The 26,271-nt window shown below is 38.2% G+C and overlaps 1 protein-coding gene across 9 annotated transcripts in view; it reads left to right on the top strand.

Annotated features, from left to right (window-relative positions):
- LOC101839749 (Ig lambda-1 chain V region S43) overlaps positions 1-26,271 on the top strand; it is a 612,967-nt gene that overhangs the window by 175,166 nt on the left and 411,530 nt on the right. Inside the window, exons 1-2 of one of the 9 annotated variants that reach the window (XM_040751115.1) lie at positions 9,219-9,303; positions 9,425-9,728. The exons of the other annotated variants lie outside the window; for them this stretch is intronic. Coding sequence (XP_040607049.1) covers positions 9,258-9,303; positions 9,425-9,728 — 350 coding nt within the window. The 5' untranslated portion in view covers positions 9,219-9,257. Of the gene's footprint in view, positions 1-9,218; positions 9,304-9,424; positions 9,729-26,271 lie in introns of those variants that run through there. 9 annotated transcript variants of the gene reach the window in all.

The following is a 26,271-nucleotide window of genomic DNA, read 5'->3' as shown; positions in this document are numbered from 1 at the left end:
TAATAAAAAAGATGAAGAAGGACATTTCGTATTCATCACAGGAGAAATCTATTGGGATAAAGTCTCAGTTCTGAACATCTGTGTCCCAAATGGAAAGGCACTCACATTCATAAAAGAAATATTACTAAAATTAAAATCACACATTAACTCCCACACACTTACAGTGGGAGACTTTAAGGACCCACTCTCATCACTGGACAGGACCACTAGACAGAAATTTAACAAAAAAAACAAAGGAACTAACAGAAGTTATAACCCAATTATGTTTAATAGACATCTATAGAACATTCCATCCAAACACAAAAGGATATACCTTCTTCTCAGTACCACATGGTATCTTCTCTAATATCGATCACATACTTGGCAATAAAGCAAACCTCAACAGATACAAAAAAATTGGAATAACCCCCTGTATCTTACTGGACCACTGATAAGGAAACAATGCAATGGGGAAACAAGGATACTTACTAAAGGGAGCAACCACTTACATGGGAAACACTCTGCCCTCTGAAGTACAGCCAACCTCCAAGAGAGAGGGAGCACCCACCTGTCCCTTCTTTTATATCCTGAATCTTCCCACATACATGTGACCATACCCAGTCAGCTGCAGGTACCTTGTCCCTCCCTACAATTCCTCTTTTAGTCTAAATAAAAGGTTTAGACTTGATACAAAACTCAAATCCAGCATATATACATAGAAGATGATGAGCAAATTATACTCTATTTATATCCTACCCTAAGTATATCTATCCCATCTAAACCGTAAACTTTTTTTGAAGAGATGCCCAAGTCTGGACACATCCTTCCAATTTTGACCCTAAATGATTGAAAACTAAGTCTATTGGATGTAAACTATCATGTGCTATCAACAGTGGGGAAAGGAGGCCTAGTATTATCAAGATTACTTCCTGCTGAAATGGGACAATGACAGCCTCATGGGATTCTGTATGGAAAAAAATGTCAGTGTAACAAGAGTCTCATATGCATTCAGTCTCTGTTAGTGGGAGATGCTGGATTGAAGTTCTTGACTGGAGTTCTAATGTTGATTGAAGCTCTTGTCTGAGGCTCTGGCCAGATTGTACAAGGTGCACCATGTCAGTTCATTGATCCATTGGACCACAGTTGTGTAGAGTGATGTTGTCACAAATCAGTTTCAGGATGGTACTTGTCAGTTCAGATGCATCAAGTCAGATTAGATGGAGTCAATGAAGTGGGCCTCCATTTTTCTTTACAAGGTTTTTGAAGATTTCTGTTAGAAAATTCCTTGTTCTCTGTGGAAAACTCAAACAGTAATATTATCAGAGAAATTTTCAACTTTTATAGGTATGCATACTGGAAAAGGCAATAATAAGGAAGATTGTAAATGTGAGGAAAATTAGACTTTTAGAGAAAGAACTGGCTATAAACAGATGAGAATCCCTAGATTTTATTCTCTTTTGTCTTTTTTATTATTTATTATTTATTTTAATTTTAAATATCTTGTTTTACATGTCAATCCCAGTTCCCTCTCCCTCCCCTCCTCCCACACCCCCCCACCATCTACCCATCCTCCCACCCTATTGCCAATTCCTTCCACATAGGGGATATCTAGAGTCTTACATCAGTGGCACCTTGATATAATACAGAAATTCTGAATTTTATTTTAAAAACATGCATGGATTTAGAGGAGGAGAGCCAAATCCAACTCCAAAGGCCAGCTTCAGTTTAAGTGAATTGGGACTAAAAGAGTATAAGAAAGTAAGGAGAAATAGATATTATAAGGACAAAGTAGAGAGGCAGACATTGATACCAAACATTAGATTCTTGTTTGTTTGATGGTCCTTTAGGAAGCTATCCTCTCTTCTTCAGGTATCCATACATTCAGTATTTTCTCGCTGTTCCAAGATGGGATTTCCTGTGAAGACAAAAACAAAACACTTCTTTTTCCCTTTATTAGGTATCTTTACACATAGTAGAAAATGACTTTGTGGGTGAGCTGTCATCTTTCCTCTTCCAGAAGTTCCTCCTGTGCAGATCAAATCTTCATTAATTTTGATAGAATCCAAAACTTCTCTTCTCCTGTGGAAACAAAGGCAAAACCCCTTCCCCAACATAACACATACACTGGTTTTCAAAATGAAGTCATAACATCCTTGAAATACACCAGAAGTTTTTGCTGCACACCAGTGTCTTTCTGCAGCTGTTTGTCCTTTCTCATTAGCATTAAGAAAGTTCAGTGTTAGTGAAGCATTATGTAACCTGTGTTTGGGGGTCTTTGTACTCCCTGGCTGTTTATGAAGCATTTCTTTTAGAGTGCAGTTAGACCTCTCAACCACTGCTTTTTCTGTAGGATTGTAAGGTATACCAGTTACATGCTTTATGTTATAATATTTGAAAATCAGTTCCAATTTGCTGGAGACATATGCTGGAGCATTTTCAGTTTTTATTTGTGCAGGTATACCCATAACAGCCATCATCTCTAAGAGGTGTGTGTTAACAGAATCAGCCTTTTCAGAGCTGAGGGCAATAGCCCATTGGAAGCCTGAGAACCTGTCTATGGTATGATATATATATTTCAAACTTCCAAATTCTAGAAAGTGAATGCATCCACTTGCCAAATTTCATTTCTGTGAATACCCTTGGGATTGCTTCCTGCTGGTAACAGAGTTTGATTATGGAATGAACTGGTGGGGTAATTTCTTACTATATCCTTGGTTTGTTTGCAAATAACAGAATCAGCCTTTTCAGAGCTGAAGGCAATAGCCCATTGGAAGCCTGAGAACCTGTCTATGGTATGGTATACATATTTCAAACTTCCAAATTCTAGAAAGTGAATGCATCCACTTGCCAAATTTCATTTCTGTGAATACCCTTGGGATTGCTTCCTGCTGGTAACAGAGTTTGATTATAGAATGAACAGGTGGGGTAATTTCTTACTATATCTTTGGTTTGTTGCCAAATGATAGAAAAAGCCTTCTTTAAGCCTTTGCTGTTTACATGGTGTTTCATATGAAATTCTGAAACTTCCAATACATACTTCCTATTAATAAACAATCAATCTCATCATTGCATTGTGCTAGAGGACCTGACAGACCCATATGGGATTTGATGTGTTATATATATATATATATATATATATATATATATATATATATATATATATATATATAATGAGTTCTATTTCTGATGGTTTCCTGTAATTGTAGAAACAATGAGTTTAATTCTGTATCATCAAGAACAAATTCTGCAAGTCTCAATGTGTAAGACGAATCTCCATAACTATCTTGAGAGGCTCTGTAAAGTCTTTAAGTACCATGAGAATGGCATATAACTCTGTGTTTTGTACAGAGTTTTAAGGGTTTTGAACTAATTCACTTATATTTCCTGATTTATAACCTGCCTTATCTGAATTGCTTGCATCAGTATAGAATGTAAGAACTCCAGAGACAGACATTTTTTCTTACAATATGCTGAAGTATCCAAATTGTTTCCTTTATGAATTTGATTATCTCTCTTTTGGGATAATTATTACTAATCATTCCCAAAAAGTCACTGCAAACCCTTTGCCAATATTCATTATTCTTCCGTGAGAAGGAAATTTCTTCATTAGGTAAACGTACTGTAATTTCTGGGTCCCTCCCAGTCAGTTGACTAAGCCTTAACTTACATTTTAATATCAAATCAGAGATTTTTTTCTATATATGTCTTCAGTTTTTTAATTCTGTTTATGTGGTAGAAATGCCCATTCTAGTATGATGTCTTCCCTCTGCATTAAAATACATGATGGGTATTCTCTATATGTACAATAACCAGAATGCAGTCCAGTTTTGGATCCACACAATCCACATGTGCTTCCAATATTGTCTTTTCTACGCATTCTAATTCCTTTTAAGCCTCAGCTGATAATATCCGTGGACTATTTTAGCCTTATCTCCTTTTAGGGTCATTTTCAGGAGTTTTAAATCATGCCCTTTTACTCCAATAATTATCTGTAGTTGAGAAACTTCTAGTAGTTTTTGAAGATCATTAAGAATCTGATAACAATGTCTCCTGATCTGTACTTTTTGTGGTCTAATTTTCTATAGATCTGCTTTATAGCCTAAATAGTTGATAGAATCTCCACTTTGCATTTTTTTCTGGGGCAATCTGTAATCCCAAGCAAGGAAAAAATTTCCTTCACTGTCTCAAACATCTTTTCCAGCGTTAGTTTACTGCTCTGGACAGTCTTTTCAAAAATTGAGTGAACTGTTCTCTCAGACGCTGTATCACCTTGGTGTACAGTTGTATTTTTTAGTTCGGGCTTATGAACCTTATTCCAAACATTCATAGGTGCTGTTCAGCATAAAAATAGTATGTGGTCATCAAATTCTGCCTGGGCCTGTGAATCTGCATACTCGCTCTCACCAGAATCTTATCTTATGCAGGATGGCATCAGGTGTGCTTCTACGCTCAGGGCTGGGCAGGGGAAACTGAGGCAGTACCAGAGCTGGGTGATCCCAGTGGGCACTGGCACACTATCCTGCAGCTGTTTCTCCTGCACGTGGAGGCTTGTGAGATAATGCACTGAGAACTCGGTGGTTCACTGGAAGTGGCATGCAGAGAGAACATGGGAGGGGCTTGTGAGTATCTAATGAGTTTTAAAACTCCCAGCAACCCAGGAGGGAATTATGGGACGTGAAAGGACACGGGAGCAATGTGAGCTGCAAGGTGGCTGCCGTTTTACTGAACACCGAGTTGCTAGGGTCAGGGGCCAGGGTGGCAATTGCCCTACGTGTGAGCGCTAACCTCACTGGGGCTGGGTAAACTTAAGTCTCCACTTTTTCTGACACCAGCTGATAAAGAAACAATGCAATGAGGAAACAAGGGGACAATCACTTACATGGGAAGCGCTCTGCCTTCCTAAGTACAGCCAACCTCCAAGAGAGAGGGAGCTCCCACTTGTTCCTTCTCTTATATCCTGAACATTCCCATGTACACATGACCAGGCCCCTTTTGGGGTGGTCACTTTCAGGTACCAGGTCTCTCCCTACAGACCACCATGGTTTAAAATTAGGATTCAATAAACATACAAATCGCAGAAACCCCAGAATCTCATGGAAATTGAACAATGCTTAATTGTACCACTTCATGATAGATCAAGGATAACAGGAACATACTTAAACATAATAAAGGCAATACAGCAAACCGACAGCAAACATCAAACTGAATGGAGAGAAACTCAAGGCAATTCCTCTAAAATTAGGAACAAGACAAAGCTGTTGACTCTCCCCATAACTCTTCAATATTGTACTTAAAGTTCTTGCTAGAGCAATAAGACAAGAGATCAAGGAGATACAAATTGGAAAGGAAAAAGTAAAAATTTCATTGTTTACTGGTGATATGAGGGTTTACATAAGTGACCCAAAACTCTACCAGGGAACTCCTACAGCTACTAAACAACTTCAGCAAAGTGGCAGGATACAAGATCAACTAAAAAAAATCATGGGCCATACTATATGAAGACAATAAACGTGTTGACAAAGAAATCAGAGAAACATCACTCTTTACAATAACCACAAACAATATAAAATATCTTGGAATAACTCTAACCAAATAGGTGAAAGACCTGTATGACAAGAACTTTGAGTCTTTACAGAAAGAAATTAAAGAAGATACCAGAAAATGGAAAGATCTCCTATGCTCTAGGATAGGTAATCAACATAGTAAAATTGGCAATCTTGCCAAAAGCAACCTACAGACTGAATGCAATCCCTATCAAAATCCCAGCACAATTCTTCACAGAACTTGAAAGCACTATTCTCAACTTTATATGGAAAAACAAAAGACTCGGGATAGCCAAACAACCCAGTACAATAAAGGAACTTCAAGAAATAGCACCATCCCTGATTTCAAGCTCTACTATAGAGTTATAGCAATAAAAACAGTTTGGTATCGACTTAAAAATAGACATGTAGACCAATGGTATCAAATTGAAGACCCAGATATTAACCCACACACCTATGAGCACTTGATCTTTGACAAAAAAATAAACCCATACAATGGAAAAAGAAAGGTTCTTCAACAAATGGTGCTGGTATAACTGGATGCTGGCATGTGTAAAGTGCAGATAGATCCACTATCTATCACCTTGCACAAAACTTAAGTCCAAATGGATCAAAGACCTCAACATAAATCCAGCCACACTGAACCTCTTAGAAGAGAAAGTTGGAAGTAACCTTGAACAAATTGGTACAGGAGACGGCTTCCTGATCATAACACCAGTAGCACAGACACTGATATTGACAATTAACAAATGGGATCTCCTGAAACTGAGAAGCTTCTGTAAGGCAAAGGACACAATTAGCAAGAAAAAATGGCAGCCCAAAGAATGGGAAAATATCTTCATCAACCCCACTTCTGACAGAGGCCTGATCCTCAAAATTTATAAGAATTCAAGAAGCAAGTCTCTAAAACTCAAAATAACCCAATTAAAAAGTGGGGTCCAGAGCTAAATAGAGAATTCTCAATAGGGGAGGCTAAAATAGCTGATAGACACTTAAGAAAGTGCTCAACATCCTTAGTCAACACGGAAATGCAAATCAAAACAACTCTGAGATAAAATCTTACTGCTGTCAGCTTGGCTAAAGTCAAAAACACCAAAGACAGTTTATGCTGGAAAGGATGTGGATAAAGGGAAACACTCCTCCACTGCTGGTGAGAATGCAAACTTGTACAGCCACTTTGGAAATCAATATGGAGATTCCTCAGGAAAATGGGAATCAGCCTACCACAAGACCTGGCAATTCCACTCTTAGGCATATACCCAAAAGATGCATATTCATACAACAAGGATGTCTGTTCAACCATGTTCATAGAAGCATCATTTGTAATAGACTGAACCTGGAAGAAACCTAGATGACCCTCAGCTGAATAGTGGATAGAGAAAATGTGGTACATCTACACAATGGAGTACTACTCAGTGGAAAAAATGAAATCTTGAAATTCATAGGAAAATGGATGGCACTAGATGAAACCATCCTGAGTGAGGTGACCCAGTTGCAAAAGCACAAATGTAGTATGAAATCACTCATATATGGATTTTAGCCATGGAGCAGGGGATTGCCAGCCACAATCCCACTGCCAAAGAGTCTGGGAAACAGGGAGGACCCTAAGAGAGATATGCATGGAACCTTGAAGAAGGGAAATGGACAGGATCTCCTGAGTGGATTGGGAGCATGGGGGAGGGGAGAAGGAGCTGTGAGAAAGAGAGGGGAAGAATAGGAAGAGAGGAGGACATGGGGGAGCAGGAAGTTTGAGTCAGGCAAAGAATATAGAAGAGCAGTATCAGAGATATCATAATAGAATGAGTCATTATCGGTTTAAAGAGAGATCTGGCACTAGTGACATTTTTAGAGATCTACAAGGATGACACCAACTGGTAGTTTAAGCAATAGTGGAGAGGCTACCTTAAATGCCCTACTATGACTGATGACTACTTTATATGCCATCCTAGAGCCTTCATCCAGTGGCTGATTGGAAGCAGAGGCTGTCACCCACAGCTATACATTGCATTGAATTTCTGGAACCCAATTGCTGAGAGGGAGGGGTGATGAACAAAGGGGTCAAGACTGGGCTTGTGAAACCCACAGAAAGAGCTGACCTGAACAAGGGGGAACCCATGGATCCCAGACTAATGATTGAGAGGCCAGTATTGAACTGATCCAGATTCCCTGAACATGGGTGTCAGTGAGGAGGACTCAGCAATATATGGGACCTCAGATAGTAGATCAGTATTCATCCCTGGTGTATGAATGTACTTTGGGAGTACATTCTACAGGGAGGGATGCTCCCTCCGCCTGACACACAGGGGTGGGCCTTGGCCCTGCCCAGGATGATATGACACTTTGGAGATCACTCATGGAGGGTCTCACCCTCCCTGGGAAGAGGAGGATTTATGGGATGGGGGGTGGGGTCTTGCTGGGGAGTGGGTGTTGAGTGGAGGGAGAGGGAGCTGGGATGGACATGTCAACCAAGGTTGTTTCTAATTTAAATAAATACATAAATAAATAGTTTCATCCTTGAATACATCTGAAGGAATGCTATCTTGAGAGGATAGTGCTTTTGGCAAGACCAATTCATTCAGACATCACTATTTCCTTCACATGCTTGCACAAGTGTTGATGGTGTTGAGGAGTGTTACCCAAGATCTACCCTGTAACCAACTTCCTTCACATTAGTAGTGGACTCACAACTACATTTCATACTTCCTCTTTTACCCCAATGGAGTCATTGTCTAGGTAGTATTTTTACCAGCAAAAGAATCTAATGATTTCATGGACTGTACCTACTTAATATATAATATTCTAAGCTAAAATTTTTCACGTTCAATCACTTAGTTTAATCATATACAATTTTATATGTTTTCTATTGCTAGGTTCCTCAAACACTACATATTTTCATCTGGTAGGTAAGGGATTCCCTTAGAGTATAAGTTGGAGATTTCTGCAGTTACATTTTCATTGTTCCTTTAGACCTAATATGTGGATAGCAGATGGTAGTAAATCTCCTTATCAACAGAGTGTGCATTTGTGCTTATGCCTGGGAATCTAAGTAACCCAGATGAGGGCATCTGATCCCTTAGAGCTGAAAAACACAGAAGGTTCTGAGCTGTCTGGTATGGGTGTGTTAATGAAGCCCACTTCCTCTGCAGGAGCAGCAAGAACTTTAATCTCATGAGACAAATTCTTACTTCCAATATAAAAACAAAATCTTACATAGAAATTACCACTATTACAACCACTGGTCTTCTAGAGCAAAAAAGTATGCCTTTCAATCCCATAATTGATCCTCTACACAAATGTAAAGTGGGTTATCCACTGCTTCATCTGACATATACAAAATTAGATTAAAGGACAACTCATGTTCCACTCAAAGTCTAGATGGGGCTATGTGACTTCCCACATGTTCTTATTGTTGGCAGGAGGATGACCTAGCAGATGGAAGGACTTGATTGCTTTGGGGAGTGATGTGGATAATAACCTGCTTATTCCTCCACAGTTTCTGATGTTTTCCCTTCACTTTCCAGTTTTCTGTCCTGCCACTTGGTGGAGCCCAAATCCTCCCTCTTTCTATTCCTAGTCAAACCCAGTGTGAAGTAAAAGGAAGGGCTTGTACCTCCCCAAGAAGAGAATAATTTGCATGGAGTCAGTCTGCACTTAGAATCCCAGGGACAATAAGAGGGGGTACCCAGCTATAGTCATTCAATTGGACTCAGGAAGCAGAATCTGGGTGCCTTCACCATGACTTGGGTTCCACTGTTCCTTATTTTCCTCCATCATTTAACAGGTAAGTAGATTTGAGGAATGTTACTATAAAAAAGTAACTGTTGCTTGGGATGTTTGGACCATATTCATCCTAGTGAATGAGGTTTGTTTGTCCTTACTGATTTTTATTATCTTTTTAAAAGGATCATGTGCCCAGTTTGTGCTAACTCAGCCGAAGTCTGTGTCAGAGTCTCTAGGGAGAACAGTTACCATCTCCTGCAAGCGCAGCAGTGGTAACATTGCAAATTACTATGTATCCTGGTACCAGCAGCACTTTGGAAGCTCACCCAAGACTGTGATCTATCAAAACAATAAAAGACCATCTGGGATTCCTGATCAGTTCTCTGGCTCCATTGACAGCTCCTCCAACTCAGCCTCACTGACCATCACTGATCTGCATATTGAAGATGAGGCTGACTACTTCTGTCTGTCTTATGATGATAACTATCTCCACAGTGATGAGAATCATGGGGAAGTAAGACAAAAATTCTCCAGTGAACCAGTTGTGAGATAGTTTGTGATAAGGACTATTGCTATTTTATGTCTCTTTAAAAAGTGTGGTTATTAGGGTACTTTCCTCAATAATTTCCTCTAGGTTAAGTGAAAGACTCCACTTTCTTCTTCCACATATGGATGGCTGACCTCATTTCAAGTTTATGTCCAACCCATGAAGTAGATATGGTTGAAAGCAGGAATTTTGGAGGTTAATACTACTGGGATTTTATGTCAGAGACTTCTTTACATGTGTGATAAATATCATCATCTTTGACCATGAGTCACTTGCAGATTTTTTTTGTTTTCCCTCATTATGACATCACTGAATCTATGCATTGCTAACTGTATCTGTAATATGGGAAGAGCCAGACATGAGGGAAGCCACAGCTTCATAAAGTTGTTCTAAACTATTAAGGAGTCTTGGTCTTTGACTCTCACTAAAGAAAAGCATAAGGATGAGGTTTTATCTCCCTGAATTTCTGTTCTCAATTAAAAAAAACAGTAGTACTGAATTCTAGTGACTATTCTGATGAGAGGGTCATACTGTAATAAGGAAAAAAAAACCTGTATTACCCTGTAATATTATAGACCTCAGTTGGGGCTTCTATAGGGTTGGAAGGAAGGCTGGAAATAGAAAAGCTGGGCAAATGGTTAGGCACAACAGATACAAACATAACCAACAGAATACAAGAGATGGAAAAAATAATCTCAGGTGTTGAAGATACACTAGGAGAAATTGATTCATCAACCAAAGAAAACCTTAAGCCCAACAAATCCTTAACACAAAACATCCAGGAAATATGGGATACCATGAAAAGACCAAACTTAAGAATAATAGGTATAGAATAAGGTGAAGAAAACCACCTCAAAGGGTCAGGAAACATATTCAACCAAATCATAGAAGAAAACTTTCCCAACCTAAATAAAGACATGCCAATGAAAGTACAAGAAGATTACAGAACACCAAATAGAAGGGACAGCAAAAGAAAGTTCCCTTGCTACATCATAATCAAGACCCCACATACACAGAATTAAGAAAGAATATTAAGAGCAGCTAAGGAAAAAGGCAAAGTAACATATAAAGGCAAACCTATCAGAATTACACTTGACTTCTCCCTGGAAACTTTGAAAGCCAGAAGGTCCTGGATAGATATTCTACCAAAACTAAGAGACTATGGATGCCAGCCCAGACTACTATACCCGGCAAAGTTCTCAATCACTATAGATAGAGAAACCAAGATATTCCATGAAAAAACTAGATTCAAGCAATATATATCCACTAAGCCAGCTCTACAGAAAGTTCTGGAAGGAAAACTCCAACCCAAGGAAGTTACTTACAACCAGAAAAACATAGGCATTAGTTAATCCCACTTTACCAACAGCGAAGAGAACAAAGGAGTGGAATTCCACACATAATTCCACCACCACCAACCATTCCAAATCAAAGAAGAATGAACAATCAATGGTCATTAATATCTCTCAGTACTGACAGCCTTAACTCACCCATAAAAAGACACAGGCTAACAGAATGGACTTAAAGACAGAACCCATCCTTCTGCTGCATACAAGAAACCCATCTCACCCTCAAAGACAGAAATTACCTGAGAGTTAAAGGTGGGGAAGAGATTTTCCAATCAAATGGACCCAAGAAACAAGCAGGGGTAGCAATCCTAATATCTAACAAATTAGACATTAAAATAAAAATAATCAAAAGAGATGAATGAGGTCATTACATACTCATCACAGGAGAAATCCACCAAGATGAAGTTTCAATTCTGAACATCTATGCCCCAAATTCAAAGGTATCCACGTTCGTAAAAGAAACATTACTAAAACTTAAATCAGATATAAAGCTCCACACACTTATAGTGGGATATTTCAACACACCATTCTCACCACTAGAGAGGAATACCAGACAGAAACTCAACAAAGAAGCAAAGGGTCTAATAGAAGTAAGGACCCAACTGGGATGAACAGACATCTATAGAACATTCCATCCGCATAAAAAAGTATATACCTTCTTCTCACCAACACATGGAATCTTCTCAAAAATCGACCACGTACTTTGCAACATATCAAACCTCAGCAGCTACAAAAATATTGGAATAACTCCATGCATCTTATCAGACCACCATGTGTTAAATTTAGAATTCAACAACAACACAAATTGCAGAAACCCTACAGACTCATGGAAATTGAATAATGCACAATTATACCATTCCTGGGTCAAAGAAGAAATAAAAAAAGAGATTAAAGACTTCCTAGAATTCAATGAGAATGAAGACACAACATACCCAAACCTATGGGACACTTTGAAAGCAGTGCTACAAGGGAAGTTCATAGCACTAAGCGCCTGCATGAAGAAACTGGAGAATAGTTATACTAGAGAATTAACACCACAGCTGAAAGCTCTAGAACACAAAGAAGCAAACTCCCCCAGGAGGAGTAGATGCCAGGAAATAATCAAACTGAGGACTGAAATCAATAAAGTAGAAATTAGGAAAACAATACAAAGAATCAATGCAACAAAGAGTTGGTTCTTTGAGAAAATCAAGATAGAAAACCTTTGACTACACATACCAAAGAGCAGAGTGTGAACATGCAAATTAAGAAAATTAGAAATGAAAAGGGGGACATAACAATGGACTCTGAGGGAATTCAGAGAATCATAAGGTCATGCCTGTACTGCACAAAATTTGAAAATTTATAGGAAATGGACAATTTTCTGGATAGCTATCACTTGCCAAAATTAAATCAAGAACAGATAAACAATTTAAGTAGACCTATAATCCCAATGGAAATTTAAGCAGTCATCAGAAAACTGCCAACCAAAAAAAAGCCCACGTCCATAAGGCCCCTGTGCAGAATTCTACCAGAAATTCAAAGAGCAGCTTATACCAATTCTGCTCAAAGCAACAGAAGCAGAAGGGTCTTTGCCAAACTCTTTTCATGAGGCTTCAATAACATTGATACCCAAGCCACACAAAGACACAACTAAGAAAGAGAACTTCAGACCAATATCCCTCATGGTCATTGATGCAAAAATACTCAATAAAATACTGGCAAATCGGATCCAAGAACACATCAAAACAATCATTCACCACGATCAAGTGAATATGAGGGAAGCCTGGACTACAGAGCAAGTTCCAAGAAATCCAGTGATTTGCAGAGAAAAACTGTCTCAAAAATATGTGTGTGTGCCTCACCCACCCTCTCTCTCTCTCTCTCTCTCTCTCTCTGTGTGTGTGTGTGTGTGTGTGTGTGTGTGTGTGTGTGTGTGTGTGTGCGTGCGCGCATGGTCTAAGTACAGATCAGAAAATTAAGTAATGAATAAATTCAATGTGCATCATATGTTAACATATACTGGATTGCAGTGAGAAGGGAAATATATGTTAGAAATTGAGTAAACTTTTACTTATCTTCTAATTTATTCTACTAACTGAATAAAAACAATGACTGCCTAGGATAGATTAATTACTCACTCAACCAATTTCTTCCTCACACTTTTTCAGGTTCATGTAATTTTTTGCTTTCTAGATAATTGACACATTATACTATTTATTTTCTCCTTTCTGGCATCTTTCTGTTTGTTGATATGGACAATGAGCTACTCATGGGAAGAGTGAGGAAAGCACTAAGTGGAAATTGAGGTAATAATGTAAAGAGTAGAATTAGATAGAACATGAATGTCTTCTGATGCAATGGTGCCAATGAAGCGTAAGGAAACAGATCAGTTTTGCATCATCATGGAGGGGGGTCAGGAAGACTTGTTTAAGAATGGCTTGTGCTAGTAGAGCAAATGGACACAGCTAAGAAGGCTCCAGTATATGGTCAGGGATTTAGATGAATGCTTACAAGGCATTGTACATGGACAATAGAACCCTATTTAGGTAAAAAAATATTGTGAGTACATTTATGGAAAGTAAATTATGTGAAAATATTAAAAATGCAACTTACAGTATGTAGATTGCTGACAAAGTGTTTGTGGTATGAAGGACTGGAAGGGAACAGTGTGGAGGGAAGAAAAGACTTTAAAACTAAAAATTGTGTGAGTGGAGATAAGACTGTGGAATGAGTTCAGCTGCACAGAGCAGGAAACATGGTTAAAGAGAGGGAGCTTAATAATATATGCACTGTGACTATAGTTGGTGTTAGAATTAATTTCAGAGAAAGAATACTACAGAGACAAAGTCCCTTCCCTGCATTGCTGACTCTGATAAAAACAAATGTGTGGTGGATGTATACTAACAGATGGTGTGAAGAGCTTTTTTGGCTTAAAGGGGAAAATTATTTTAAGCCAGCAATATGAAGAGATATATACCCTGGAAACCTGTGGAGGGGGCTTCCTCAGACAGGCTCTCCACAGAGGAGAGAGTTTGCTGTTCATATATTGAGGAATGAAGAGGTACAGTCATGGTGTCCTGCCACAAACCCAGAAAGTGGAAGTGACTGCTGTCTCCCTGGGGAAATTTCTCTTTCTGTCTCCCTAGTTCTGAGATACAGGAAGGCCAAATGGAGTATTAAGAACTACCCCAGTCCACAGACCACTCCTATTGTTAGAAAGCCATACAAATATCTATAGAAGAAGCTAGATCACATGAAAGCATCTCTTTTTTGGTAGCATCATCCTCAATAACAGAAGGAAAGACTAGGTAGCACACAGCCAGACACTACATACCTTCTCACACACATATATTATTAGCCTATGAAGAGCAGCTTGGTTTCTTTATTAGAAAGGATATAAACCCAATGAACTTCTATACATTTTGAGTACTCATTTTGAGCAAAATCTGTGGAGTATCACAATGTATTTTACACCTTTAATATCAAATATATATGTATATATATATTCTGTAATACTATAGCTTCCCAACCAATAAATCCAAGATGGAATTAGAAAAAGAAAAACATTTAGCCTCATGTCCCTTTGCATAACTCATATGCACTCCCTGCATTCCATCCTCCCATATTGCCTTTTACTTAGACTTTCTCATTCCCTCTTCTTCATGTTAGATTGTAGTTGCATGTATGTTTGCTTAAATGTGTGCATCATAATTAGATATATTCTACATATCAGAAAAATATGAGGGTGTGTTATTTTGTCTAATATTATGTTCCTTGTCCATGCATTTCCTGAAAGATTTTCAACTGCATATCAATTTAGAGATAATAATATGTGCATGTGTATATGTTTGTTTATCTGTGTGTTCCAAATTTTCGATATCGATGAATCTATTGATAAACAACTGTGTTTATTCTAATTGTTTGATATAGTGAATAAAGCAGCAATAAACATGAGATGCAAATATCTCTATGGTAGTGTATGGAGTTCTCTGAGTATTTGTCCAGGAGAGCATGATCTTGATCATATTGTGTTGTTTTTTTCATTTTCCTCATTGAGAAATCTCCAAACTGACTACTACAATGTCTGAATTAGTTTTTGTCCCTGACAGTGAATTAGGGTCCATTTCTCTCCCCATGCTCTCCAACATTGCTTGTCAGGTTTGTTTATGGCAGCCATTCTGATAGAGTGAAGTATTATCAAAAAGTAGTCTTATACTAAATTTCTTGAAAGACTAAACACTGAAATGAACTCCTGGAAACCAGTTTCGACAGATAGGAGTGATGAGCAAAGGGGTTAAATCTTGGTGGATGAAACACACAGATTCAACTACCGATAGCTGAGAGGCCAGCATGGGATAGATCCAGACCACCTGAACTTGGGTGTCAGTGATTAGGCCTCAGCATTCTTTGCGGCGTCAGGCAACAGAAAAGCATTTATCCATGTCATCCAGATGGACTTTGGGAACCTATTCCACATGGAGGGATGCTTTCTTTGCCTGGACATATAGGGTAGGGCATGGGTCCTGCCCCAGATCATATGACAGAATTTCAAGATCCCCATGAAGGGCCTCACCCTCCTTGGAGAGTGGAGTGGGGATTGGGTGCCAGGTTGGAGGAGGATTGAAGGGAGTCAGGAGAAGAGGGGAGGGAGAGAGAGTTGGGATTGACATGTGAAGCAAGTTTGTTTCTAATTTAAATTAAAAAATGCTGGTGAAATAAAAAAAAACTGTCAATGAAGCTCCTTTACTTGCTTGTGGATTGGCAGTTTGATTTTATTGGTATTTAATGTCAGCAATCTTTGTAAATACTATCTGAGTAATAGCTGGTGATGATTTCCCTCCCATCCTCTGGGTTGTATACTCCTCTGAATGGATTCCTTGTTGTGCAGATACTATATATTTTCATGTATCCATCTGATGATAATTGGGGTTGCTTCCTGTGCTATTGGTGTCCTATTAAAACAAGGTTCTTGCTTAAACCGATATTTTCTATAGCATATCCTATATTTTCTTCTAAAAATTTCAGTGTTCTAGTGTTGAAATTTAAGTCTTTGATCCATTTTGAATTGATATTTGTACAAGGTGAAAGATATTAATCAAATTTCATCTTCAAGTAGAAATCTATTTTTACCAACACCATGTACAATAGGCTATTCACAACCATGTTTTTTGCATCATTTGTGAAAATAAACAGATATATCCTAGCCATTTTATTTCTGGTTGCTATATTGTTCCACTTTTATATTTATAATACCATTACCAGGTTGTCTTTATAGTATTATTTGAGGTAGTTCTCATGGTGCTTTTTGCTAAACCTGTTAAATGCGACATGAGTTTTTTAGTAATAATTGTATTAATTCTGTAAATTAATTCATGTAATATAGACACATCCATAATATTAATTTATGTCCAAAATATGATTTATCAACCTGGGAACATGATATATTTTTGCATAATCTAGTATCTTCTGTGATTTCCTTTTTCAGTATCATGAAACTTTCATTGTATAAGTCTTTCACTTATTTGGTTAGTTATATTCATAAATATGTGATTTTGTGGGAGGTTTATTGTGATGGAATATTTTTATGAATTTTTTCCTAAGGGTATACTGTTTCTATAAACAAAAGCTTATTTTGGAAATACTGATTTTTTTTTGTCCTACAACTTCGATGTATTTATTAAGTCCAAAACATTTCCAGAAGCCTCAGTAGGGTGTTTTGATTAAAGAAACATGTCATTACAGTTAAATAGTATTCTACTGTGTATACATATCACATTTTCATTATCCATTCATGTACTAAATCACATTAACTTCATTTCTATTTATGGCAATTGTGAATATGGAAATAATGAATATCACTGTACAAATATCTCAGGAGGTGTTTGTCTATTCCTTTGGGCATAGACATAGGGGAGGTATACCTGGATCATATGGTGTATTTGTGTGAGGTATTTTTTTGCACAATTTCCTTATTGATTCACTGTAGGGAGAGATTTTAGATGACTGTACCGCTGACCATGCCCACTTTAGGTGTGGCTAGAGGTGATTACGGATGTGGGAATAAAAGGCTGTGCAGGAGAGATACACGCTCTCTATCAAGCTTTTTGTCTGGTCTCAGAAAGCTGCTGACTCACCTGGGTTGCCAGTTTCATTGTAAGTACCTTCCACAATAAATAGTTACCTATATCCTCATCAAGCCTGCCATTTATTTTACAGTTTGATGTCAGGAACATTTTGGAACCTGTCTCCAGAAGCTGCACGGAAGTGGCTGTTCTTCCTTGGCCCGAACATTGCCTGCCTTGCCAGCTCCAGACACACGTGGGCTCTCCTGAGACTAAGCCACACATCCATCAAGCAGTCAGTTCCCCACCACTTTGCACGTTCCCAAAGCTCAGCAAGGCACGATTCCAGTTGCCGCCTCTGCCACCACTCACAGCCAGAAGGAGCGCTATGGAAGCCACTGCCATTGCCTGCTGGTAAGGTTCTGCAGACTTCTGAGATTTCTCTCACAACCACATTCTCCATTACTGGCAGCCTGCTGAACTTAGGCCCCTTCCACCTAATAGGTCCCTGCAATCTAAATGAGGCCCTTTTCGCTTCCTTTCAAGAAAAGCCTGCTCACTAAATTTCGGTAATAAAGCTACTTAGAATTCCTACAGATTCTACTGGAAAATCACTGAGCACCCGCAACAGTAGCCACCTGTTACCAACACAGTTACTGCAAAAAATTCCCATCCCAGCCCAAAACCGCCAAAGATAAGCTTTGAATTCTGGTAGTATACAAATTGGTAATAACAAAGCAAAAAATGCAAGAAATGGTAGAAAAAACAAAGCAAAAAATGAAAAAAATGGAAGAAGAAACAAACCAAAAAAGGCAGGAAATGGAAGAAGAAACAAAGCACAAAATGCGAGAAATGGAACAAAAAGCAAACCAACAAATGCAAGAAATGGAAGAAAGAACAAACCAAAAAATTCATAAAAGGCAACAAACAGACGAACAGATAAACAGAAAATTGCAAGAAGCAATGCAAACACTGCAAGGGTTGAAAACTGAAATAGAGACATTAAAAAAAAAACACAATCTGAAGAAAGGCAGAAAATAGAAAAGCTGGACAAACAGCCAGGCACTACCAATACAAGCATTACCAACAGAATAGAAGAGATGGAAGAGAGAATCTCAAGTGTTGAAGATACACTAGGAGAAATGGATTTATTAACCAAAGAAAACCTTAAATCCAACAAATCCTTAACACAGAACATCCAGGAAATATGGGACACCATGAAAAGACCAAACCTAAGAATAATAGGTATAGAAGAAGGAGAAGAAACCCACCTCAAAAGGGCAGAAGGCATATTCAACAAAATCATAGAAGAAAACTTTCCCAACCTTAAGAAAGACATGCCAATGAAGGTACAAGAAGCCTACAGAACACCAAATAGAGTGGACCACAAAAAAAATCCCTCGCCACATAATAATCAAGACCCCAAACATACAGAATAAAGAAAGAATATTAAGAGCAGCTAAGGAAAAAGGTCAAGTAACATATAAAGGCAGACCTATCAGAATTACACCTGACTTCTCCATGGAAACTCTGAAAGCCAGAAGGTCCTGGATAGATATTCTACCTACACTAAGAGACCATGGATGCCAGCCCAGACTACTATACCCGGCAAAGCTCTCAATCACTATAGACAGAGAAAACAAGATATTCCATGACAAAACTAGATTCAAGCAATATGTGTCCACTAACCCAGCCCTACAGAAAATTTTGGAAGGAAAACTCCAACCCAAGGAATCTAACTACAACCAGAAAAACATAAGCATTAGAGAATCCCTCTCTACCAACAGCCAAAAGAACAAAGGGGTGAAATTCCACACATAATTCCACCAACAACAACCATCGCAAATCGGAGAAGCATGAGCAATCAATGGTCATTAATATCCCTCAATATTAATGGCCTTAACTCACCCATAAAAAGACACAGACTAGCAGAATGGATTCGAAGACAGAACCCTTCCTTCTGCTGCATACAAGAAACACACCTCACCCTCAAAGACAGACATTACCTGAGAGTTAAAGGTTGGGAAAATTTTTTCAATCAAATGGACCCAAGAAACAAGCAGGGGTAGCAATCCTAATATCTAACAAACTAGACTTTAAAATAAAATCAATCAAAAGAGATGAAGGAGGTCATTACATACTCATCACAGGTGAAACCCACCAAGATGAAGTGTCTATCCTGAACATCTATGCCCCAAATACAAAGGCATCCACATTCGTTAAAGAAACATTATTAGAACTTAAATCTCATCTAAAGCCCCACACAGTTATAGTGGGAGATTTCAACACACCACTCTCACCACTAGACAGGAATACCAGACAGAAACTCAACAAAGAAGCAAAGGGTCTAATAGAAGTAATGACCCAACTGGGATTAACAGATATCTATAGAACATTTCATCTACATAAAAAAGAATATACCTTCTTCTCACCACCACATGGAACCTTCTCAAAAATCGACCACATACTTGGCAACATATCAAACCTCAGCAGCTACAAAAAAATTGGAATAACTCCATGCATCTTATCAGACCACCATGCCTTAAAATTAGAATTCAACAACAACACAAATTGCAGAAAACCTACAAACTCATGGAAATTGAATAATGCTCAACTGCACCATCCCTGGGTCAAAGAGGAAATAAAAAAAGAAATCTCAGTAGGCACTGCAGACTTAATCCACTTAGATATAATTTTTATACAGAGTAATAGAATCCAGTCAAATTTCAGTCTTTCTCATGTAGACATCCAGTTTTCCATGCACCATTAATTAAATATGTTCTATTTTCTTCAGCGTAATTATCCTCATTGTTATGTCTTTTACATACTATAGATAAGCTGTATTGATGTCTACGTATTTGTGCCTTCTATTTTGCTTTGTTGCTCTACATATCTTATGATTTTGTTCTTGTGATATGTTGCTTGTATTACTACAGTTTTGTAATCTATTTTCAAACCTAGCAGACCATAACCTCTAATATTCTTCATTTTGCTAAGAATTTTGTTGGATACTTGGGTTCTTTTCTTGTATATGAAGGTTGGGTTTTTTAAAACTATTTTTTGTGAATGAGAAGATGTGGTAATTTGGCCTCCATAAGCACATAGGGATTGACACTTTTAGAAACTATGACACTTTGGGGGATGGGCTATGAGTTTTCATAAGTGCCGAACCCATGTCAAATGCTTCAATTCACTTCCTGTTGCCTTCGAATCAAGATCCAGCTAGAACCAAGTCTTATTGAATACCTTCATTCTCCTATCTATGGTGATAATGAAATGAACCTCTGAACTATAAGATGCCACCTCAGTTAAATGCTTTCCTTTATAAGAGTTGTTGGGATCATGATGTCTCTTCACAGCATTAGAAACCCTAACACCTAAGGGACTTTTGGGTGAGATTACATTGAAACTGTAAATTACTTTTGGTAAGATGGTCATTTTCATAGTATTAATTTCACCAATCCACAAACACTTCCTGGTTTCCATTTTTTAGTGTTTTCTCAATTCCTTTATTAATTTGAAGTTATTGTATAGATCTTTTACCTTCTTTGTTAGCTTTCTTCTGAAGATAATTGATTGTTTTGATACTTTAAAAATGTGCTCATTATTTCTTTCTCACTGTGTTGTTTTTATTATTATACATACAGTAATTGATTTTGTATCTTGCCAGTTTGGATCAATTGCTAATTATTTGTAGAAATCTTCTGGTGTCATTTTTGGGATCTCTTGTTTATGACATATCTCCTAAATCCTTTGTAAATTGTCTTCTTTTCCAATTTTATCTCTATATTTTGTACTATTGCCTTCCCTCATCAGTGAGTGCTTTGAGCACTATAGTGAAAAGACATGAGGCTACTGAGCAGCCTTATCTAACTATTGGTTTAGGTTTTCATCTCTATCAGAAATCCTGTATCTATGGCTCAGGAAATATAACAGAAGCATGGGTATAAAGATTGTAAGAGTCAGAATACTAGTAAGCCTGCACTTTCTCCTGGAAACACCCAAATATACAAGAGTGGAACAATTGTAATAGGATCCATGACAAGCCCCATAAAAGACCATCAGACATGCATGCAATCAACAAAAGTATTTTAATTCTTGAGACTGAAACAATTTTCAGTTTGTAGGGATCAAAGTCCTTGACAAAGTGGCAAAAAGGTGAACCTTAGAGAATCTCACAGGCTCCTTGTAAGCATGATTAGGGGAATACCAGCAAGGGGAATTTGGTCTGGGAGCTGATTGTTCAATGCAACAAGTTCATGGGTTCTTCTAGGATTGGTAGATGGCTGTAGTTATTAAGGACTTTCCAGTACCAGGGTGGGGAATGCTCTATTTAGATAGAAGAAAGGTATAAGGTGACTTCTGCTGGATTGTCCCTGAGTTGTGGCCTTTACAGGAACTATTTGTTCAGTTGCATTAAAGTAAAACTGGGGCCTGGTCTGTGGCTGGCTCACTAGGAGTCTATCATAGCCCTCTCATTCCCCATTGAGAAGTGGAACATGTGAAATCTGAGATCAACTGACTTTTATTGTTGTCATAGAACCATCAATTGTATTGTTGAGTTCTACTCCTTTACAAACCTGATTATGGCATTAATGATGCAAGGTCTACAAGTTAAGGCCAACAATAAGAGCATAAAAGTAACAGCCTAAGCCTTCAGGAGGACATCAGAGCAATTAACCAGTGTGACCAGTTGAATAGAGATACTTACTATAATTCATTTTGTTGTTTTTTTCGAGTTTTCTTTTCTTTTTATTTTTTCTTTTTTATTAGTTATTTTTAAATTTAAATTTAAATTTAAATTAGAAACAAGGTTGCTTCACAAGTCAGTCCCAGGTCCCTCTCCATTCTCTCCCCTCCTCCCATGTCCTCCCCCGCAACCACCCCCAATATCCCCTCATTTCACCAGGGAGGGTGAGGCCCTATTTGGGGGTGCCCATAGTCTATCATTTCATTCAGGGCAGGTCCTAGACCCTCCCCCAAGAGTTCAGGGTGAGAATGCATCTCAAATTGTTGGATGGGAGTCCAAAGTCCATTTGTGTACCTGGGATAAATACTGATCTACTGCCCAAGGCTCAAAAGATTACCTAGGCTTCCTCACTGACACCTCATTCAGGGTGTCTTGATCAGTCCCATGCTGAATTCCCAGGCATCAGCCTGGGATTCAAGAGTTAACCCTTGTCAGGTCAGCTGTTTCTGGGGGTTAAACCATCCCAGTCTTAATCCCTTTGGACATTAGTCCTCCCTCTCTGTTACTGGCTTTCTTGAGTTCAGCTCAGTGCTTAGCCATGGGAGTCTGCCTCTTCTTCCATCAGCCACTGAATGAAGGTTCTGTTTCCCAGACTCTCTGGCCATGGGATTGTAGGCTGGCACTCCCTAGATCTATGTCTAAATTCCATATATGAGAGAGTGCATTCCATGTTTCTCTTTTTGTGACTAGGTTACCTTGCTCAGGATGGTTTCTTCTAGTGTCATCCATTTGCCTGCAAATCTCAGAATTCCATTGTTTTTTTTTCTGCTGAATAGTACTCCATTGTGTAAATGTACCACATTTTCTCTATCCACATTTCAGTTAAAGGGCATCTAGGTTGCTTCCAATTTCTGGCTATTACAAATAATGCTGCTATGAACATAGTGGAACAGACATCCTTGTTGTATGAATGGGCATCTTTTGGATATCTGCCTAAGAGTGGAGTTGCTGGGTCTTGTGGTAGGTTTATTCCCATTTTTCTGAGGGATCTCCATACTGATTTCCAAAGTGGCTGAACAAGTTGGCACTCACTCCAGCAATGGAGCAGTGTTCCCCTTTTACCACATACACTTGAGCATAAATTGTCATTGGTGTTTTTGATTTTAGCCATTCTGACAGGAATGAGATTGTTTTGATTTGCATTTCCCGGATGCCTAAGGATGTTGAGCACATTCTCAACTGCCTCTCAGCCATTTTAGAATTCTCTATTGAAAATTCTGTATTTAGTTCTGCAGCCCACGTTTTAATTGGATCCTTTGGTGTTTTGGAGATTTGCTTCTTGAAGTGTTTGTAAATTTCAGAGATCAACCCTCTGTCAGATGTGGGGTTAGTGAATACTTTTTCCCATTCTGTGGACTGCCTTTTGTCTTCCTCACTGTGTCCTTTGCCTTATAGAAGCTTCTCAGTTTCAGGAGGTCCCATTTATTAATTGTTGATCTCACTGTCTGTGCAACTGGTGTTACATTCAGGAAGCTGTCTCCTGTACCAATTCGTTCAAGGGTACCACCCACTTTCTCTTCTAAGAGGTTCAGTGTGGTTGGATTTATGTAGAGGTCTTTGATCCATTTGGACTTAAGTTTTGTGCATGGTGATAAACATGGATCAATCCACATTCTTCTACATGCCAGCCTCCAGTTATACCAGCACCATTTGTTGAAGATGCTTTCTTTTTTCCATTGTATATTTTTAGCTTCTTTGTCAAAGATCAGATGTTCATACGTGTGTGGGTTAATATCAGGGTTTTCAATTTGATTCCATTGGTCTACCTATCTATTTTTGTGCCAATACCAAGCTGTTTTCAGGATTATAGCTCTATAATAGAACTTGAAGTCAGGGATGGTGATGCCTCTGATCGTTGCCTTGTTGAACAGGGTTGTTTTGGCTATCCTGGGTCTTTTGTTTTTCCATACAAAATTGATTATTGTTCTTTCAAGGTCTGTGAAGAATTGTGCTGGCATTTTAATGGGGATTGCATTGAATCTGTAGATTGCTTTTGTCAGGAATGCCATTGTTACTACATTGATCCTACCTATCCAAGAGCATGGGAGATCTTTCCATTTTCTGAGGGCTTCTTTAAAGATTCAAAGTTCTTATGATACAAGTCTTTCACTTGTTTGGTTAGCGTTACCCCATGGTATCTTATGTTGTTTGTGGCAATTGTAAAGGGTGATGTTTCTCTGATTTCTTTCTCAGCCCTTTTATCATCTGTATATAGTAGGGCTACTGATTTCCTTGAGTTGATCTTGTAGCCTGCCACTTTGCTGAAGGTGTTAATAAGCTGTAAAAGTTCATGGGTAGAGTTCTTTCAGTCATTTATGCAAAGTATCATATCATCTGAAAATAGTGAAAGTTTGACCCCTTCCTTCCCAATTTGTGTCCCCTTGATGCTCTTTTGTTGTTGTACTGCTCTGGCTAGAACTTCAAGTACAATGTTGAAAAGGTATGGAGAGAGTGGACAGTCTTGTCTTGTTCCTGATTTTAGAGGAATTGCATTGAGTTTCTGTCCATTTCGTTTGATGTTTGCTGTTGCTTTACTGTATATAGCTTTTATTATGTTTAAGTATGCTCCTTTTATCCCAGATCTCTCCAGACCATTATCATGAAGGGATGTTGGATTTTGTCAAAGGATTTTTCTGCATCTAGTGAGATGATCATGTGATTTTTGTTTTTTATCTTGTTTATATGGTGGATTACATTAATGGATTTTCGTATGTTGAACCATCCCTGCATCCCTGGGATGAAACCTAGTTGATCGTGTTGAATGATTGTTTTGATGTGTTCTTGGATCTGATTTGCCAGTATTTTATTGAGTATTTTTGCATCAATGATCATGAGGAATATTAGTCTGAAGTTCTCTTTCTTAGTTGTGTATTGTGTGGCTTGGGGATCAATGTTATTGAAGCCTCATAGAAAGAGTTTGGCAAAGACCCTTCTGCTTCTATTGTGTGGAAAACTTTGAGAAGAGTTGGCATAAGCTGCTCTTTGAATTTCTCGTAGAATTCTGCACTGAGGCCATCTGGACCTGGGCTTTTTTTGGTTGGGAGACTGTTTATGACTGCTTCTATTTCCATAGGGGTTATAAGTCTATTTAAATTGCTTATCTGTTCTTGATTTAATTTTGGCAAGTGATAGCTATCCAGGAAGTCATCCATTTCCTTTAAATTTTCGAATTTTGTGCAGTGCAGGTTTTCAAAATATGACCTGATGATTCTCTGAATTTCCTCAGAGTCCATTGTTGTGTCCCCCTTTTCATTTCTGATTTTGTTAATTTGCATGTTCACACTCTGCTGTTTGGTAAGTTTGGACAAATGTTTGTCTATCTTATTGATTTTCTCAAAGAACCAACTCTTTGTTGCATTGATTCTTTGTATTGTTTTCCTAGTTTCTACTTTATTGATTTCAGACCTCAATTTGATTATTTCCTGGCATCTACTCCTCCTGGGGGAGTTTGCTTCTTTGTATTCTCGAGCTTTCAGCTGTGCTGGTAATTCTCTAGTATAGCTATTTTCCAGTTTCTTCATGTGGGCACTTAGTGCTATGAACTTCCCCCGAAGCACTGCTTTCAAAGTGTCCCATAGGTTTGGGTATGTTGTGTCTTCATTCTCATTGAATTTTAGGAAGTCTTTTATTTCTTTTTTATCTCTTCTTTGACCCAGGTATGGTGCAGTTGTGCATTTATTCAATTTCCAAGAGTTTGTAGGTCTTCTGCAATTTGTGTTTTTGTTGAATTCTAATTTTAAAGCTTGGTGGTCTGATAAGATGCATGGAGTTGTTCAAAATTTTTTGAAGCTGCTGAGGTTTGATATGTTGCAAAGTATGTGGTCAATTTTTGAGAAGGTTCCATGTGGTGGTGAGAAGAAGGTATATTCTTTTTTATGTGGATGAAATGTTCTGTAGATGTCTGTTAATCCCTGTTGATTCATTATTTCTATTAGACCTTTTGCTTCTTTGTTGAGTTTCTGTCTGGTATTCCTGTCTAGTGGTGAGAGTGGTGTGTTGAAATTTCCCACTATAAGTGTGTGGGGCTTTATATCTGATTTAAGTTTTAGTAATGTTTCTTTTACGAATATGGATGCCTTTGTATTTGGGGCATAGATGTTCAGGATAGACACTTCATCTTGGTGAATTTCACCTGTGACGAGTATGCTATGACCTCCTTCATCTCTTTTGATTGATTTTATTTTAAAGTCTAATTTGTTAGATATTAGGATTGCTACCCCTGCTTGTTTCTTGGGTCCATTTGATTGGAAAATTTTTTCCCAACCTTTAACTCTCAGGTAATGTCTTTCTTTGAGAGTGAGGTATGTTTCTTTTATGCAGCAGAAGAATGGGTTCTGTC

The sequence above is a fragment of the Mesocricetus auratus genome, unplaced genomic scaffold (assembly GCF_017639785.1).
Source record: "Mesocricetus auratus isolate SY011 unplaced genomic scaffold, BCM_Maur_2.0 Super-Scaffold_100008, whole genome shotgun sequence".
Classification (NCBI taxonomy): Eukaryota; Metazoa; Chordata; class Mammalia; order Rodentia; family Cricetidae; genus Mesocricetus; species Mesocricetus auratus.
Note: the sequence above shows the minus strand (reverse complement) of the source record. Positions and strands in the feature narration are given on the sequence as shown.